The sequence below is a fragment of the Tamandua tetradactyla genome, chromosome 3 (genome assembly GCF_023851605.1).
Source record: "Tamandua tetradactyla isolate mTamTet1 chromosome 3, mTamTet1.pri, whole genome shotgun sequence".
Classification (NCBI taxonomy): domain Eukaryota; kingdom Metazoa; phylum Chordata; class Mammalia; order Pilosa; family Myrmecophagidae; genus Tamandua; species Tamandua tetradactyla.
In genome coordinates this window covers 85,330,619-85,348,287 of record NC_135329.1, presented here as the reverse complement: position 1 = coordinate 85,348,287, position 17,669 = coordinate 85,330,619, and the positions used below count along the sequence as shown (strand labels likewise).

The 17,669-nt window shown below is 34.9% G+C and overlaps 1 protein-coding gene across 5 annotated transcripts in view; it reads right to left on the bottom strand.

Annotated features, from left to right (window-relative positions):
• The window catches only part of WDR33 (WD repeat domain 33), a 111,701-nt gene that overhangs the window by 42,367 nt on the left and 51,665 nt on the right, over positions 1 to 17,669 (bottom strand). Inside the window, exon 8 of one of the 5 annotated variants that reach the window (XM_077153468.1) lies at positions 3 to 1,503. The exons of 2 other annotated variants lie outside the window; for them this stretch is intronic. In XM_077153468.1, coding sequence (XP_077009583.1) covers positions 1,493 to 1,503 — 11 coding nt within the window. In that variant the 3' untranslated portion in view covers positions 3 to 1,492. 2 more of the 5 variants (XM_077153469.1, XM_077153467.1) reach the window with 2 other exon arrangements.

The window sequence follows — 17,669 nt, the reverse complement described above, 5'->3', positions numbered from 1 at the left end:
GGGGCAGAGGAAAAGAGGTTCAATAATAATCTCTCCTTCCTTACACTTTACACTATATTCCCCAACTATTAAATTCTAAAGGTAACAATACTCAAATGGGAGAGACTATTAGTCATAGGAAAAATTTGACATTACAGACTTTCACTCTACTATCAAAAGAGACAAACTGGTACTCTTCTACATTTTTTTGGACAATTTATATAGAAGACATAATGTAAATGTATAAATTGTAGTATATGACAGTGAATTTTGTGTAGATCAGAGAAGATTGTTCCTATACTCAAGCAGGTTTTGTCTTAAAATAGATAATTACAGAACTTTGGTGGCACTTTAGCCAAGAATGTACCACAAACCTATGAGCTGGCTACCTAAATCATATGAAGATGTATTTTGTCATGTACATATCCTTTAGACATACATACAAATGATTATATAATTATTTCCCTCCCAAAACTGAAATCTGTGGGAACCATGGAATATGTTAATACCGTCTACAATGTAAAATTATGCAGTGTACTTAGCAAATAAAATTTGTGTGGATTCATTATATGGTTGTTTAAAATTTAAAATGAACAAGTTTTAATGTGGATTGACTTTTTGTTCTGAAAAGTTTTCATCCTTAGTTTGACAAATCAACAATAATCTAAAGCTACTACTGCTCTAGAAAGCACCAAGCTATGAAAACATCTGCCATCTAACTCCTTTCTTAGAAGCTTTTGAAGATCTCCTAAGTATTCAAAATTATTAGGAAAGAAGCTTTGAAGATTTTAATGACAAAATGTGATTCGTTTTCTTTTATTTCTAGAGGAAAATTCTGTCAACCAATGGTAGAAATAATGTACCACCTATAAAGGCTGGTTCTGCCTAGAATACCTTGCTTGTATAATGAAGCTACACATCTTGAATTCTCTAATTATGTGATACTACTGTGTGTTTTAGATACCTAATAAATATTCAAGGTAAAGTATTAACTGTTAACCTAACTCTTCTATAGCGTTAAAACTTACTCAATTTTTGCCAAACAATAAAAGGATTCAGCATTAAGGATAATACCCTTCATAAAAGCATGAAGGAACAAAAGAAGCCTACCTTGCCATTGACTAGGAGAAATTCTGTTCTGAAGACTACCATGTTTTAGAGGTATTTCTACATTTGCATTTAGCAGACTCAACAAATATCTCAGTTTTAAAAATTACTGTTTTTATTTGGTGGTGGTGGTGGTAGCAGAACACTGTGAACATATTTAACAGCACTGAAATACACATCTGAATGTGATTAAAAAGGGGAAATGTTGCATTGCATATATGGTAAAATAATAAAAATAAAAATAAAATAATCCATGGAACTACAATACACAAACAGTGGACCTTAGGTTAAACCATGAACTATAGTTAATAGTACAATTATAACAACATGCTTTTATCAATGTAAGGTGTTGGTGGTAGGGTGGTGCATGGGAATCCAGTATCTTATGCGTAATTGTTCTGGAAACTTACAACTTCTCTAATAAAGAAAAAAAATTTTTTAATGTTAGTTTTTAAAGTCATTTATGAAAATTACCTCACTATCATAGGGATTTTTTTAATGCAGTGGTTATTTCAGAGTATACGCTATGTGAGATTCAGATACCATTAAAAGTTTTGCTTCCAAACCCAGTCTTCAGTCATCATCAACACTGCTTATGAAGATAGGAATGACTGCTTGGTCCTCACCCCCAGTGCCTGGCACCTTGTCATACATGGACATACAGTAATTATGTGAATAAATGTAAATAAAAGTACAAAGTTCCTTTCATTAATCTTTGATGCATATAACTAAGCTAGGCAGTGAAACTGTGACAACATGGTCTTTTCTTTGTCTAAGGTCAACCTAACATATATAAGGAATCTTATAATTATACTATTATGAGGTATGTAAAGTTCTTCAGTTTTAACTTTGAAAATCCCTTTGATATTTATTATGTGTACTAACATAGACCATACAGAAAATGAAGTTGACTCTTTCCATCTATAAAGAAACAACTCTTGAGGCACTAAAAACATATTCTTAGATATGAAAACCTAGTGGGAAAACCCTTGGATTCCTGAGATTAATGCAGAAAAAGTCACTTAACTTATAGCTCAAAAAGCACATGTTCAGTAGATATCACCTTGTCATTCAAGATGTAATGGAGGCTGGAGGGAACCGCCTGAAAATGTAGAGCTGTGTTCCAGTAGCCATGCTTCTTGAAGATGATTGTATAATGATATAGCTTTCACAATGTGGCTGTGTGATCGTGAAAACCTTGTGTCTGATGCTCCTTTTATCTACCTTGTCAACAGATGAGAACATATGGAATAAAAATAAATAATAGGGGAACAAATGTTAAAATAAATTTAGTTTGAAATCTAGTGATCAATGAAAGGGGGGGTTAAGGGGGTATGGTATGTATAAATGTTTTTTCTGTTTTCGTTTTATTTCTTTTTCTGAATAGATGCAAATGTTCATGATGATGAATATGCAACTATGTGATGATGATGTGAATTACTGATTATATATGTAGAATGGAATGATCAAAGCAGGAATGTTTGCATTTTTTTGGTGTTTTTATGTTATTTAAAAAAATAAAATTAAAAAATTATTTAAAAAAAGAAAGAAAAACAAGAACATGTTCATATTTTACCTACTGACTGCTTTTTCTAATTAGCTGAGAAATGGCATGTGCTGGTTAATATGTCACCACAACCTTCCCAATTGCTCTCAATTTTGCAAAAATCTAACTAAACTTCACTGAGATTTCTTCTCAAGTATTCATAACCAAAATGTCACTGCTACTAAATTCTCATCTCCCCCAGTGATCCCTGCACAGTGAGAACAAGGCCAGATGGCTTTAAATGTTTGTAAGAAGGAAAAAAAAAAATCCCCTGACCTCCAAGAACTAACCTGATGCCCACAGTAATGTCATTACCACCTAATCTGACACTTAGAGCGAAACCATTTTCTTCTTCCGTTGAACATAAATAATCTCATTGAAAATGTGTATTAAACAAGTCACTGAGACCATGTTAAACTGAGACAAAAACAAGGTCACTGCAGGACCCACAAAATAGAAAGCATCCTTCTCTTTTTCTAAATGAGTGATGTAATTTTTTACCAATTACAGCAGGCTGCCCTCCTTTTAAAAGTCACTGAGATACCTAATCAGTGGAATTATTACTGTTTGTGATAACACCGAATCCACAGAAAGACCCCACTTCTTTAGACCTCCCCTCCCCCAGAATTGCCCAGCCAAAGCCCAAATTCTACAATAAGGTTCTTTTTAACACCCTCTTATGAAGTAGTCCGTGGTCCCGTGGGTGTGCATTTTTCTTCAAGAACATGAGTTATAAATCCAATGTGTTCAAGTGTGTTCTTGGTAATCACTGTCTGAAGGGCACTGACACTTGTGAATAACTGATTATGGAATGAAACCAGAGTAAATGTTCTAGAGTTATAAGATGATTCTAAACCACGAAGAGAGGGCAGTTTCATTGGAACAACAATAGTATTTTGGAATAAGACTTCCATTTTTTTGTCAATGCCAAGACCATGCTAAAATGTCCTTAGGGGTTCAGATAAAGTACAAAGTATTACTGACCATCGTATTGAGAACTTTTAAGGTATAGAAAAGCCCATCTGGCCAAGCTGATTAGGAGAATAAACAGGAATTTATCAAGGGTTATTTCAATCAGAAAGAGGCCCAAGTATCTGAGTGATACCCAGGTTCAGAGGTCACTTTCAAACAAAGACTGCAGGAAAAAACCACACAATAAAAAAGCAGAGGCTGCAAAGAAAAAGTGGCAAAAGGTAACTTTTGAAACAGAAGTGCTCACGTTAAACTACTGTAAAATTTGGAAATAAGTTAACTATGAGAAGAAAATATGAAGCACCTTTTTCACATATACTCTTTCACTGAATGATTTCTTTTAGTAATACCTCCACTTTGCAACTGAATATTGCTTTTGTAACCATTAATCATATTCAGAGGTAGGAAAATCAACAGCACAAAATAAGTTTCTGTAGCACTAACATATTTACTATAGACACTAAGCAAGTATTTTCTCAAAAAATATTTTTTAAAGCTAATCTAGTCATAATCATATGGTTAACACAAAAGTAAAAAACTAGAAATCTCTTTCAGAATTTCAGGGGAATAATAATAATTAAAAGGTTCTCTCTGCCACTCCTGCCACCCAAAAAAAGGCCAGAATACACCTTTTTAAATTGTCAACTACAGGTTTTAAAAATATATATATTTTAAATATCACAGGAAAGAAAAATCACCCATTACCTACCTTCCAGATAAAACGGGTAGATTTTACTGTTTGTGGGGGTAAATAAACTCCAGTTCTGTAAGTTTCTATTGTTTCTTACTTAGTCCTGGAAAAGAGAAGTTTGGAGCTACAGTCTAAAATCCCAAACATAAACATCATTTTTGCATGAACTACTTAAAAAGTATGAATTCTTACAAAGAGTCAATAATAGGGGGGCATGGGGAGAAGTACTACTGCAGGCTATCGTCTATATTTAACAGGAAGACACCAACAGTGCCACAACGATAACGGGTAAATAATTGGGGGGGCGGGCAAGAGTTAAGGGGAGGTTTGAACTTTCTATTTGGTGAGGATGTGTTTATAGGTTATTTTTTGCTCTCTGGAGCAATGAAAATTGTCTAAAAATGAGAGCGTTGAAGACTGTACAACCAAGTGAGGATAATGTAAAACATGGGTTGTTGACACTGGACATTGTACATGATGCCCAATGGATGGAGCTGGCTGAAGGATACACTGACTGAGAAGTAGAACAGCAAACTGTGAGTATATGTGATGGAATATTGTGCTGCTACAGAAAAAAATGAAGTCATGAGACACACAACAAAGTGAATAAACGAACCGTGGGGACATTATGTGTTGCAAAATAAGCCAGAAACATGACTTTTATGCAAGTTTCAGTTAGATAGTGCCTTTTGCCATAATTTGCTAACCCTCAAAAACATCACTCCTGTTGACTCTTGAGAATACCTAGGGCTTGAACTGAGCCTCTACAAAGGTTTCATGCACTAAGTTTGCTTTCCTGGAACCTGTAATTCCTGGAGGGTTCCTAGGTCAGATGAATTCTGAAACCCAGAAGGACCAGCCTCTCCAAGAGTATCAATTAATTATAACCCCTATCCTTTACTGTTGACACCCCTTCTCAACATGAAACAGTCAGAATGGGCATTACCCAAAGATCCCTATAGATCAGAAGAAGGACCAAAGGGGAGGAGGCAGTATAACAGACAGAACAGAATTTGGCAAATGACTATGACTGTCGAATCACTATATTAATACTCCTTCCAGCCTCAAGTGTTTAGGAGCAGCTAAAAAGAAATATTTGAGATGGTGGAGTAGTACCCAATGACAACTTCTGGGATCTGTTATGTAACTACTTCTTGAAGTGTGCTTTGAAAATTATGGCTTTTTTCTCTGCTTTGTATATATAATTAAAAACTTCACATTAAAAAAAAAAAGCCAACCCCAACCAAAACCAATTCTGCCAATCTTAAAGAACACCTAGGGCATTATAAAGGATTCTACAAAGGCTCCACGTACTAGGGCAACTCTCCAAAACCTACAAATTCCAGATGGGTCCCTGGACCCGATTAAGTCCTGAAATGTAGAGGGGCCAGCCACTCCAGAACATCAACTAGTTCCATCCCCAACATCTAACATGAAAAAGTTAGAATGGCCATAGCCCAAATATCCCTAAAGAGTGGGAGAAACACCAAGGTGATGGTGGAATTATTCAAAGAAGGTAGGGTTTAACAAACAAGTATGACTGCTGAATCATTACCTTGATATTTCCTTTAGTCTCCAGGACCTTAGAGCAGCTAAGATACAGTAAATACCTAAAATGGTGGAACTGGAAGCCGTATCAAACTCTGAAATCAGTTCTACAACTAAATGTTGCAATGTGCTCTGAAAGGTACTGCTTTTTAATACACTAATTTTTCAGAAAAAAAGAAAAAAAAGTTTTTCCCAGCCTGTGTTTTGGAGCAGCTAGAAGGAAAAATCTGAAATAGTGGAATGGTAACACATAATAAACTGTGAAATTTGTTAGGTATGTACTTACTGAAGTGTACTTTGAAAATCACTACTTTTTTGCTCTTTTGTTTATAAATATGTTATATTGAACAAGAAAAAATATTTAAAATAATACTAAGCCAGAAACAAAAGAATAAATATTGTATGGTTTCTTTTGGAAAATACCTATAAGAAAATTAGGGTCTAGACTGTAAGCTCTTATACTAGTTACATTTAGTCCAGAGCTGTTAATGTTATTTCTAGAGTTTGAGATACCAACATCTCCCTAGAAATTTAACTACCTAAGACTCAGAGTTGGGGTTCTGCAGCTCTGAAAGTCAGCACTGCTAGATACAACAACTGGTAAAGAAACCGAAAAAAGAGAACAGGCTTTGATTAGAGATAAGAACAAAGTCGACTGGGTCAGGCCTAAGGTGAATCAGAATACAAGGGTAAGGATGACATTGCTATATTTTAGAACGTCACCTACTGTATGAGACTGAAAAAAGAGAGGTTTATTTTGTCTAAAACCCAAATTTTCCGTAGCACATCATCTAACTTAACCTGCCTGGATAGCTCGTTTAAACAACCCAAACACATGGAGCTCAGAATGGGAATGAGGGCCAATAACTCTGTATAGTTTAAGTTAATACCTGGACATATCCCAGAGTACGCTGAGCAGATAATGAAAATGTACTGGCAAAGTCCCTTGAGGGATGGGAGAAAAAAATATGGAACAATTAAGCTTTACCAACAGGGAAAATCCCTTACATTGTCCCAAACAGTGGGGACTCCCAAGTCAATAGGTTTGATCTTGAGGTTTGCTCTTGTGAAGGCTATCTTTGCAGCGAAGCAGCTAAGTCTACCTACAGTTATGCCTAAGAGTTACTTCCAGAAAACCTCTTTTATTGCTCAGTTGTAGTCTCTCTCTTTCTAAGCCTAACACTGCAAGAAAAATTATTACCCTTCCCCTACATGGGACATGACATCTAGGGGTAAAAGTCCCCCTGGCAAAATGGGACATGACTTCCAGGGATGAATGTGGCCCTGGCACCATGGAATCAACAATGCCTTCCTAACCAAAATGGGGAAAAGAAATGTAACAAAAAAAGATGTTGGGGGTGGTGCGATGGTGGCTCAGCGGCAGAATTCTTGCCTGCCATGCCGGAGACCTGAGTTCAATTCCTGGTGCCTGCTCATGCCAAAAAAGAAAAATAAATTAAAAAGTACATTGTTTATTTAGGTACACGGACGGTTCAGTGGTAGAATGCTCACCTTCTAAGCGAGAAACCCAGTTCAATTTCCGGACCATACACCAAAAATAAAAAAACAGTATTAGTGGCTAAGAGAATTCAAATAGGGTCGAGAAGCTATTCTGGAGGCTACTCTTAGGCTAGCTTCAGCTAAATATTACTAATTACCAGGGTTTGCCAAAACCCAACCAAAACCATTCTTATCAACCCTAGAGAACACCTAGGCTTTATCTGAGATTCTCCAAAAGTTTCACAAACTAAGACAACTTTCCAGAAACCTATAGCCTCCAGATGGGTTCCTAGTACAGATTAATTCTTGAAACACATAGGGGCCAGCCTCGCCAAGAACATTAACTAGTTCCACCTTCCATCCCCTATTATCAACACCCCTTTCCAACATGAAAATGTGAGAAAGAGCAGAGCCCAAATACTCCCTAAAAATTGGGAGGAGCGAAGAAGAAGGAGTTATAACAGAGAAGACAAGATTTAACAAATGAGTATGACTGCTGAATCATTATACTGATATTTCTTTTAGCCTCAAGTGTCTTCGAACAGCTAGATGGAAAAACCTCAATTTGTAGAACAATAACACATACCAAACTCTGAAATCTGTTCTATAACTACTTGTTACAATGTACTTCAAAATTTGTTATTTTGTTATATTTCATAAAAAATGTTTAAGAAAATCATAGGAAAGAAAAATCACCCATTATCTACCTTCCAGACAAAACTGGAAGATTCTACTGTCTATGGGGGTAAGGGTGGTGTAAGTTAACTTCAATTCTTTAAGTTCCTATTGTTTTTTGTTTAGCCCTGGAAGATAAAAGTTTGGAGCTATAGTCTGAAATTCCAAACATAAATGTCATTCTTCCTCAGAAGCGCATCATTTCTTAGGAATCTGCATCGTTTAAGAGTTTGAGTTGAGAAACAGAAAATTTTCACCACCACTCTCCTATGTCTGTATTGTACACTGAAGTGATGCATACATAATTAGAAACCGATCTCACACTAGACAGGTACTAACACTTACTTTTTATGGATGATGAAAACAGTTTCTTGACAAGGAGCAGTAATTTAAACCCATCTTGTGACATAAACATGCAGTTCTAAACCATGACTTCAACTTAAAAATGAGAACCATTTTTTTTAAAGTATCTTTAAAGGCTTACTCAAACAAGATAAATTAAATCATGTAATACCTGTGAAACTCATAGTAGAAAATGAGGTCCATGGTCCACCTGAGCTCATATGGTGAATGAGGTGTTATTATATAATGTGTTACATTTTCATAAGCTCCACTATACAGGGTTTATGCACTTTCACCTATATATTTTTCAACAGCCAGGCTGACCTTCCCACTAAAAACCATCTACTACTATACTAGCTTTGTTCCGAATTTTTTTGCCAGGTGAATTTTAGTGCATGTTCAATTCTCCAATGTGATTCTAAACTAATGATCAAGAAAAGACCACACACAACATTGACCACTCTCTCTTCAAAAGTACAGACTCCAAGAACAATGCCAAACCTTGTTCTTTACAAGGATCAGTCCATAGCACGTCTTCTCATCATGGACTGAAATTCTCCTCTCTCACACTAAGTCTTTCAAATATCTATCATTTCATGTTTAATTTTTAATATCTGATACCTAAATTAGAAATGCCTTTTTTTCTTAGAATAATCCTTAACATTCCCTTCTTTTCTCACTGAGGATGAACAGCAGATGTGCACCAAAAAAGTCCAAAACATAAAGAAAAAGAAAATATATAGGCGCATTTTCAAAACTAAGAAATTTTATAACTAATTTAATTATTTCTCTGTAAGAGTCTAATAAACCAAAAGCCTCAGCGCAGACTAGTAAATGCTCTTCAAGAATTTTTGTTTTCATAACATTTTATTTTACCCTCAAGACTGTAGTTTATATACATATGCACAGCACATTAAATCTGTAAAACTAAAATTGTTCTCAAAACTCAGCTTGATCATACACTTGAAAAAGATGTAAATGGAAATTTCCATAAATTTCTAGAAAAGGAAATGAACTGACTTGAAAACAATATATAAAACATTAATAACACCACCTAAAATAGTGTTTGAGATCTAATGGGTGCTTGATAAATATTCATATAACGATGAGCATTACTCATGAACTATAAAAACATATATGTGGCATATATTTATTTCTCCTTTTGCACACCCAGATGAGTTGGTCTACTGTGGAACATGCTGCCCAGAGTGATGTATGGGGATTTTGGGGGGCTATAGCAGTCTTGCTGACCAAGACCGACACTAAGAAAGGCATGCTATGCTGTGACCAAGGATAGTAACGATATATTCATTAAAGAGTACTTATTTCTACCATCTAATGCATTCTTGATATTTTCTAACTCATTGTATTCTATTTCTTTTTAAAAACTGCTAATCTGGACCTCTCTAAATTGGATTCCTGACCAACAGATTAATGGAAAACTGTTTCCAAATATGCGGCCCTGAGTGCTACCAGTGTGCTTTGTGCAAGGTGAACCTCACTGCTGCTAACAAAGTCCTCGTTATTTTAATAAAGAGAATTTAGTGTCACAGGTAATATATTAATAACTCCAAACTTCTGATATACTCATCATTTAGGACCTACAAAAGAACATTAAGGGGTGGTACAACGGTGGCTCAGTGGCAAGAATTCTCACCTGCCAAGCTAGAGACCCAGGTTCAGTTCCCGAAGCCTGTCCATGCCAAAAAAAAGAACATTAAAGCTGGGGCTGCCCAATTAGAAGTCAATCCCAAGTGAGGCAGGATTCAAGTCAGAAAGCTCTAAAGTTCCTAGGCTCTTTAGTTTCTGAGGGCTCCTTTAGTATTATTCCACTTACTCTTAGACTCAATCGGTCAGATCCATTAGTTGCCTTATTTTGGGTAAGGATTTAGCTCCCTGCACAAACTCCACCAAAGCTTTTGGGAAGAGAACAGGTTATACCACAGCCAGTGCTGCAGAATGCAGAAGGTGAGCCAAAGGCCAAAGGAGATGGCATGGGATTCTGTCTTTAAATCTTATCTACTGCTACAAAAAAAAAAAAATGTAGAAAACACTTTCCCCAATTCCTAACTTAACTGATCACAATACTCATCTAAGAAGGCTGAGAGAAATGACATTTTACCAGAGCTAGGACTTGCTCATCCATCTTTCTTATTATTAAATGGGGCTTGAAATTAATTCCTGTGATTAAATTTAGTCAACAGGAAAACACCTGTTCTTCCCCCTGAAGAAAAATAAATGTTATCATGATGAAATAATCTGGACACCAAAGACCACACTCTGCTGAAAGGTGAGGGACTGTGGGGTCTAACCATTTTCAGGGTATTCCGCCTTCCTGTTCTCTAATAAAGCACATTTGAAGAAGTGAAAGAATGATGACAACGTTGGGAACGGGGCTTAATGGAAGAGGCCAGATCTTGTAAGTTTGTATCAGCCAAAGACCCAAGAACAGCACGTTGATCAATGTGGGCAATTATTAAATATTTGATTCATCTAACACTTAAAACAGAATTGTTAAATGCTTCCATAAAAGACCTTAAAAAAGGGCCAATTCTAAACTCTTATCTGAATTTTGTACATTTGAAAAATCAGGAAAATGTGACAACTTTAGTTAGACAAATAATATATAAGTGTGGATTACCTGAAAACAAAAAGCTTGTACTACTAGAATAAGTAGGAACTACTGAAAAACATCTGAACAAGAAAAAATAAATGCACTTTTGAAATAAGCATTTTTACCCTTAAGTAGGCCAGAGATATGGAGGCAGACTGTGAAATTAGCTATGGAAATAGTAAAAAATGCAGAAGCATGGCTGATACTGACTGGAGGTTCCTTTTGTCAGGCACCCCAGTTCAGTGCTTCCCAAGAATTAACTCATTTAATCTCACAATTATGCAATAATGTCAGTACTAATATTAACCTTCATTTAATGATTAATGCCTCGAAAAAATCATAGAGCAGAGGCTGATCTACCTCATGGGATATTCTATTCCTTCTTAAAGAATGAATCCACAAACTTGACTTTCAGGCTTTTGGGTCTGCTCTAAAACATGAAACTTGGGTTAACAAACCACCCACCTAAAAAGGAAAAGTTACCTATAATTTCCCTGACAGTAAGCTCAACTTGACAATTTCAATGAAGGAAGCCCAAAATCTCACACAATAGCCCATTCTGTTATTCATTAACAGCTTAAACTACACGAAAAATTTTCCCAAATTAAATCCAATAGATGTCATATATCTTTCTCACTCCCTATATTCTAGACCTATAAAATAAATACAATCACACCTTTTTCAAAATGCCTTAAATCTTTAAAAATGACCATAACCTGCTCTGAAGTCTCTTTTATCCGAATTGAACACAACTCTTTCCTTTATTGTTACTCACAACTGATTTTAACACAACAATGATGCTCCACCATTCTGAACCACTATCTCAATTTACTGAGGGAGCACACAACAACTTAACACTTCACACTAATCATCTAAGCCCAGCATCACTTTTTAACAAATTCTAATAGTCCAATATAATGCACTTAAGAACTGAGGTTGGAAATCTGATTACAGAATGTTCTATTGGAGGTTTTTCAAAAGTTAGACATTGAATTACAATATGGCCCAGCAACCCCACTTCGGTATATACCCAAAAGAATTGAAAGCAGGGACTCGAACAGATATTGGAACACTAATGTGTTATTCTTCACAACTGCCAAGGGATGGAAGCAACCCAAGTGTCCTATAAACTGATGAATGGATAAACAAAATGTGGTGCATACACACGCTGGAATATTATTCAGCCCTAAAAATGAATGAAGTCTGGATATACTTGATAACATAGACATGCTGAATGAGATATGTCAGACACAAAAGGACAAATATTGTATGATCTCACTGATATGAAATAAAGTAAACAGAGTCATAAACTAGGATAAAGTTTATCAGGAGCTGGGGAGGGGTAAGGTCTGAAGAGTTAATGTTTAATTGGTAGCTTCCATTTGGGGTGTTAGAAAACTTTTAGTAACGGATGGTGGTGATTGGGAATCTTTAACATCACTGAATTATATATTTTAATGTGGCTGAAAGGGAAAATTTTAAGTTGTTTATATGTTACTATAATAAAAATATAAAAATAATAGGACTGTATAACTATGGACAATAATAGTATAACTATAATAATATTCTTTAATCAATGGTAACAAAAGTACTCTAATGCAAAGTGTTATCACTGAGGGTGGGGATAATATGAGAACTCTGTATTTTCTGCATGATTTTTCTGCAAACCTTACAACTTCCCTAACAAAAAATATATGTATTTAAAAAAATGTTTAAGTAATTTAGTTCTGATATATGCTGAAACAGAGAAGAGCCTTGAAAACATTATGTTGAGTAATATTAGCCAGAAACAAAAAGACAAATACTTTATGGTCTCACTAATATGAACTATTAATGAGTGAACTTTGAGAGTTAAAGTTAAGAACACAAGTTATCAGGAGAAAAAGAGTGTCAAGATTGAGTATTTGCTGCTGAAGGAATACAGATTAGGCCACAGGATTGATGGTAAAAATTCACAGATGGGTAGCACAATACTTACTACCTGACAGTAGCACAATAATACAAATACAATAAATGAAGCTGAATATGAGTATGGTTGGGGGAGAAGGGCTGGGACACATATGAAACCAGAAGTAAAGAGGTATGGATTCCATGCAGAGCTTCTATTTGAAGTGAAGAAAATTTTGGAAATAAATAGTCGTGACAGCTGAACACTGAATGTAATTAATGTCTCCGAATTGTAAACTTAAAAACTGTTAAAATGGCAAATTTTGTTACATTTTACCAAAATTTTTAAAAATTTGTAATCATTGGTCTTGCATTCTTATTGCTTTCCCTCATTACTTCCTAGCTGCTTTAATATGGTAGCATACTTAGTTTCCACTTTTGAGAAATAAACTTGGAAAATGAATGGAGACTCCCACAAACTCTGACGGCAAAGAGAGATGGTGACGCTAGTACAGAGGATAATTCGAGCTCAACCTTTAATCAGACAATAAAAATAGGAAAAAAACATAAAAAAACATGTACAGAACCTGAAAACAGCAACTTAACCACTTTTAAGGTATGCACCCTAAGCTGGTTTCTAAATGATATCCACACTTTCACCAGTTTAAGGTATTCTCGGTGAGCAAGCATGAGTGACAAGCATGAGTGACAGAAGGCCTACAATAAAGCAGCAGCAGATCATGCTGCTTTAGTAAAACAAAATTGTTTAGTAAAACAAAATGTACTTTAGATACTCCTTAACAATGCCTGAGACATGATTTAAGTCAAACTTTAAAGTGATTTCTGGACTATTTTTAAAAAGAGAGTTAATGCACAAGGATGACTTGTGAAAAAAAAAAACAGTAATTGTTTTGATAATTTATTCCCCTGTTGCCAAATAACTAATTTTATCTTTAAGAATACAAACTTTAATCATATCTTATTAAAGAGTCTACCAGCTAAAAATGTACAGTTGAAGAAAAAGTCACATGCATATTATATATATTTATCTAATTCCATCAGCCCTTTCCAAAACTCAAAATTTTAACTCTAAAAACTATCAAAGACTTTCTTAGACAGGAAGCTCTGCAATAATATAACAAGTTAACTAATTTATCAACTAAATGGAGATCTAAGCCTTGTTCAAAATAAATTGAAACACAAAAGTTCATCAAGCAGGTAAATGCATCATTTTTAATATTACCATAAGACAGGGTCAATAGTCTTCACAATTCATTATAAAGAATTCCTGAAAAAAGTAATTTTTAAGAGCATTTATAAATGCAAAGACATGAAGGCTTCTTCTGAAAATTGACAGCCTAAATTATTAATTATAGGGATTTGACATTGTCAAAAACTGGAATCTTTAAATACAAAGAGTATTTGGAAACTTCTTGACTTTTACTCAAAGCATTAAAAATGACACCAGCATACATGTTACAATAAAAAGTAAAAAAAAAAGAAAAAAGATAGCAGCAGAGTCTCTCTCACCATTGAAAGCTACAGATTTATTTTTGGCCAGTTTTTGCCACATTATGTTCAATATTTTAAATAAGCATAGAGATGGAAAGCACGAAGTCCAGTTTAAGAATAAAAACAATTCCTGTAAAAATACGTTAGGTAAAATGAGTATCTCAGGGTCCTACTCCATTAATTTCTTCATATAACATGCCTTAGAAATAAAGTATTAAGTTTTTCCCCTCTCTGATAATAAACAGGTAATTATTTACATAGGAGAAATTATCATTGAATCTATATGAACTAGTCTTTCCAAGATAGCACAATGAAAAGAGTCTTACACTGTTCCTTAAAACAGAGAGTGACAAATAGAGAAAATAGGTATTCATATATAAAATGCAGCCACGTGGTTGTTTGGATGATTAAATGAGATGTTCCTGAAATGCTTTTAATATTAAAACATGCCGTTAGTGGAAAGCATTATTCTGCTACAGGCTTAAAAGGAAGCTGACTGCTTTCATTTTTTGCTTTCGGGGGGACAGGATTCTGTGTAATGTTTTGCGAAACTCTGTAGAAATAAATTAGATGCATTATTATAAGCTATGTGAATAGTGGATTTTACCTTTAATAGTACAAGTTATTTCCAATTAAAAGGGTCAGAGTTTGTGGAACACTCAACTCACAACTTTATTTAACTTTTTGGTGCAGTGGTTAAATTTCTGCCACAGTGGTTTACTTGTGAAATGGAGAATAAACAGCACTTATCTCAAAGGATAATGGGAAAGAGTAAATACAGTACTTAGGACATATCAGATAAACAATATTGTTAAATTCAAGACGGTAAAACAAAATTGAAACATGCTGACACTTGCAAACTCGATTCATTTAAAGTATAATATACCTCACACACTAAAAGTTATTTCAGGGGCGGGCCGCGGTGGCTCAGCGGGCAAAGTGCTTGCCTGCTATGCCGGAGGACCTCGGTTCGATTCCCGGCCCCAGCCCATGTAACAAAAACGGAGAAACAGAATACAATAAAACAAGAAAATGTTTAAAAATGTTTCCCTTTCTTCCTTCCTTCCTTCCTTCTCTCTGTCTTTCCTTTAAAAAAAAAAAAAAAAAAAAAGTTATTTCAGTATTCTTATAGATTCCTTTTATTTAACCTTTCCCACTTACTAGCCAGTTGCAAGTGATCTCCTAATACTAGGCCAGTAAAACTATACTTTTGCCACCCACATGCCTCTTCTCTCTTATTATCTAAAGCCTCACAAAGTTTGGGTAAACATGTTATCTTCCTTACCCAACTTTAAGAAGCATAAAGATAGGGGTCACACGTTTTAAGAAATGCTTCTACCTATATTTACATGCATATAGTTTATGTTCAGTATTTACTGAAATTTTTGTATTTCTTGGCATGTGCAGGCACTGGGAATTAAACCCAGGTCTCCGGCATGACAGGCAAGAATTCTGCCACTGAGCCACCGTCATACCACCCTGAATAAATTATTATTATTTTTTTTTTTTAAAGACAGAGAAGGAAGGAAGGATGGAAGGAAGGAAGGGAGGAAGAAAAGGAAACATTTTTAAACATTTTCTTGTTTTATTATATTTTGTTTGTTTGTTTGTTTTTTACATGGGCTGGGGCCGGGAATCGAACCGGGGTCCTCCGGCACGGCAGGCAAGCACTCTTGCCCGCTGAGCCACCGCGGCCCGCCCAATAAATTATTTTAATGGGTCAATTTCACTTGGAGTAAGCTGCATAGACATCAATAACCTAGTGGCTGACTCAAATTCATAAACTCCTGACATTTAAAATGTTATTTTCATTCCAGCCCATAAACTGAGTGCTCTAATCAATGCTAGATAAAAAAAGGGACATATGTAAAATGATGCTGATTCACACATTCTCTTGTAATGGATGGACATATTATTACAGGGTATTTCCCAACACTGCAGTGTATTTAATTTTATGATGTTTACTTTTCTACCTACGTATTGTTCTACAATATAACCCTTGCCAAAGCAACTCTCCTCTGTGCCCATTTTAAACCTTAAAAATATTGATTAGGTTTCTCTTGTGTAACAACGTCTTCCTTTTTCAAGAGGCAGAAGACAACTAATTCTACAGTCAAAAATATGGTAACATGATTGTATAACTACATAGCTTTTATGGTGTGACCATGTGACTGTGAAAAACTCGTGACTAACACATTCCCATTACCCAATGGGCAGATGAGCAATAAAATAAATAAATGAATAAATAATGGGGTGGGGAGATGGGTTGTCTTGGATGATTTCTTTATTTTTATTTTTTTGAGTAATGAAAATGTTCTAAAATTGATTGTGGTGATGAGTGCACAACTGTATGATGATACTGTGAACCAATGATTGCATACTATGGATGGATTATATAAAATCGCACTGCAGTAAAAAAAAGGGTGACAAATATCCTTGAAGAGTGGGAGAAGGATAAAAGCTGTATCAGAGAAGACAGGATTTAACAAATGAGTATGACTACTGAATCATTATATTGATATTTCCAGTGATATGGTGAAACTGTAACCCATACCACACTTTGAAATTTGTTCTACAACTACTCGTTAAAATGTACTTTGAATATGTCATTTTTCACAAAAAAGAAAAAAGAAAGTGATCATGATGATAAAAAAATATTTATGCCTTTTAGCCTCCTATATTCTGGAGCAGCTAGAAGGAAAAATCTGAGAGGACTGTATAGTAGCCCATGACAAACTCCAGGATCTCTCCTGTAACTACTTGTTGAAGAGCGCTTTGAAAACTATTGCTTTTTTATTTCTTTGCTTTTATATATGTTATACAATAAAAAAAAACTAAAAAAACCAAATAAGTTGCTCTCTTCAATACCAAAAAAAAATGCACTTTGAAATTTATCCTTTTTTTGTACGTATGTTATATTTTACAATAAAAAATGTTTGGGGGGGGTAAAAAAAAAGAAGAAAAGAAAAATTGACAGCACTTGTTGCCAAAGTTAAAAAGTCAAGCTTTCAAAGGAAAATTAGAATTTTGGAAAACTTGTATCCACCACCATGAGCTTCTTTTCTAACACTTAAAGAATTTTCTGTTGAAATCAGTGGTGATCTACATTAGTGTGATTTTTTTTATACTGTCAACATTTGCAAAGTTCTGCACGGTTCAGTGAACCAATATTTTCCAAATGATCCATGTATCATGCTCCAAAGTTGCATGAGTGAAAGAACCATTCAAACTGCAAGGTAGACCCGTGGATTTTATGTCACAAAATTCAAAAAAATTAATTGATATAGTTTCAGATC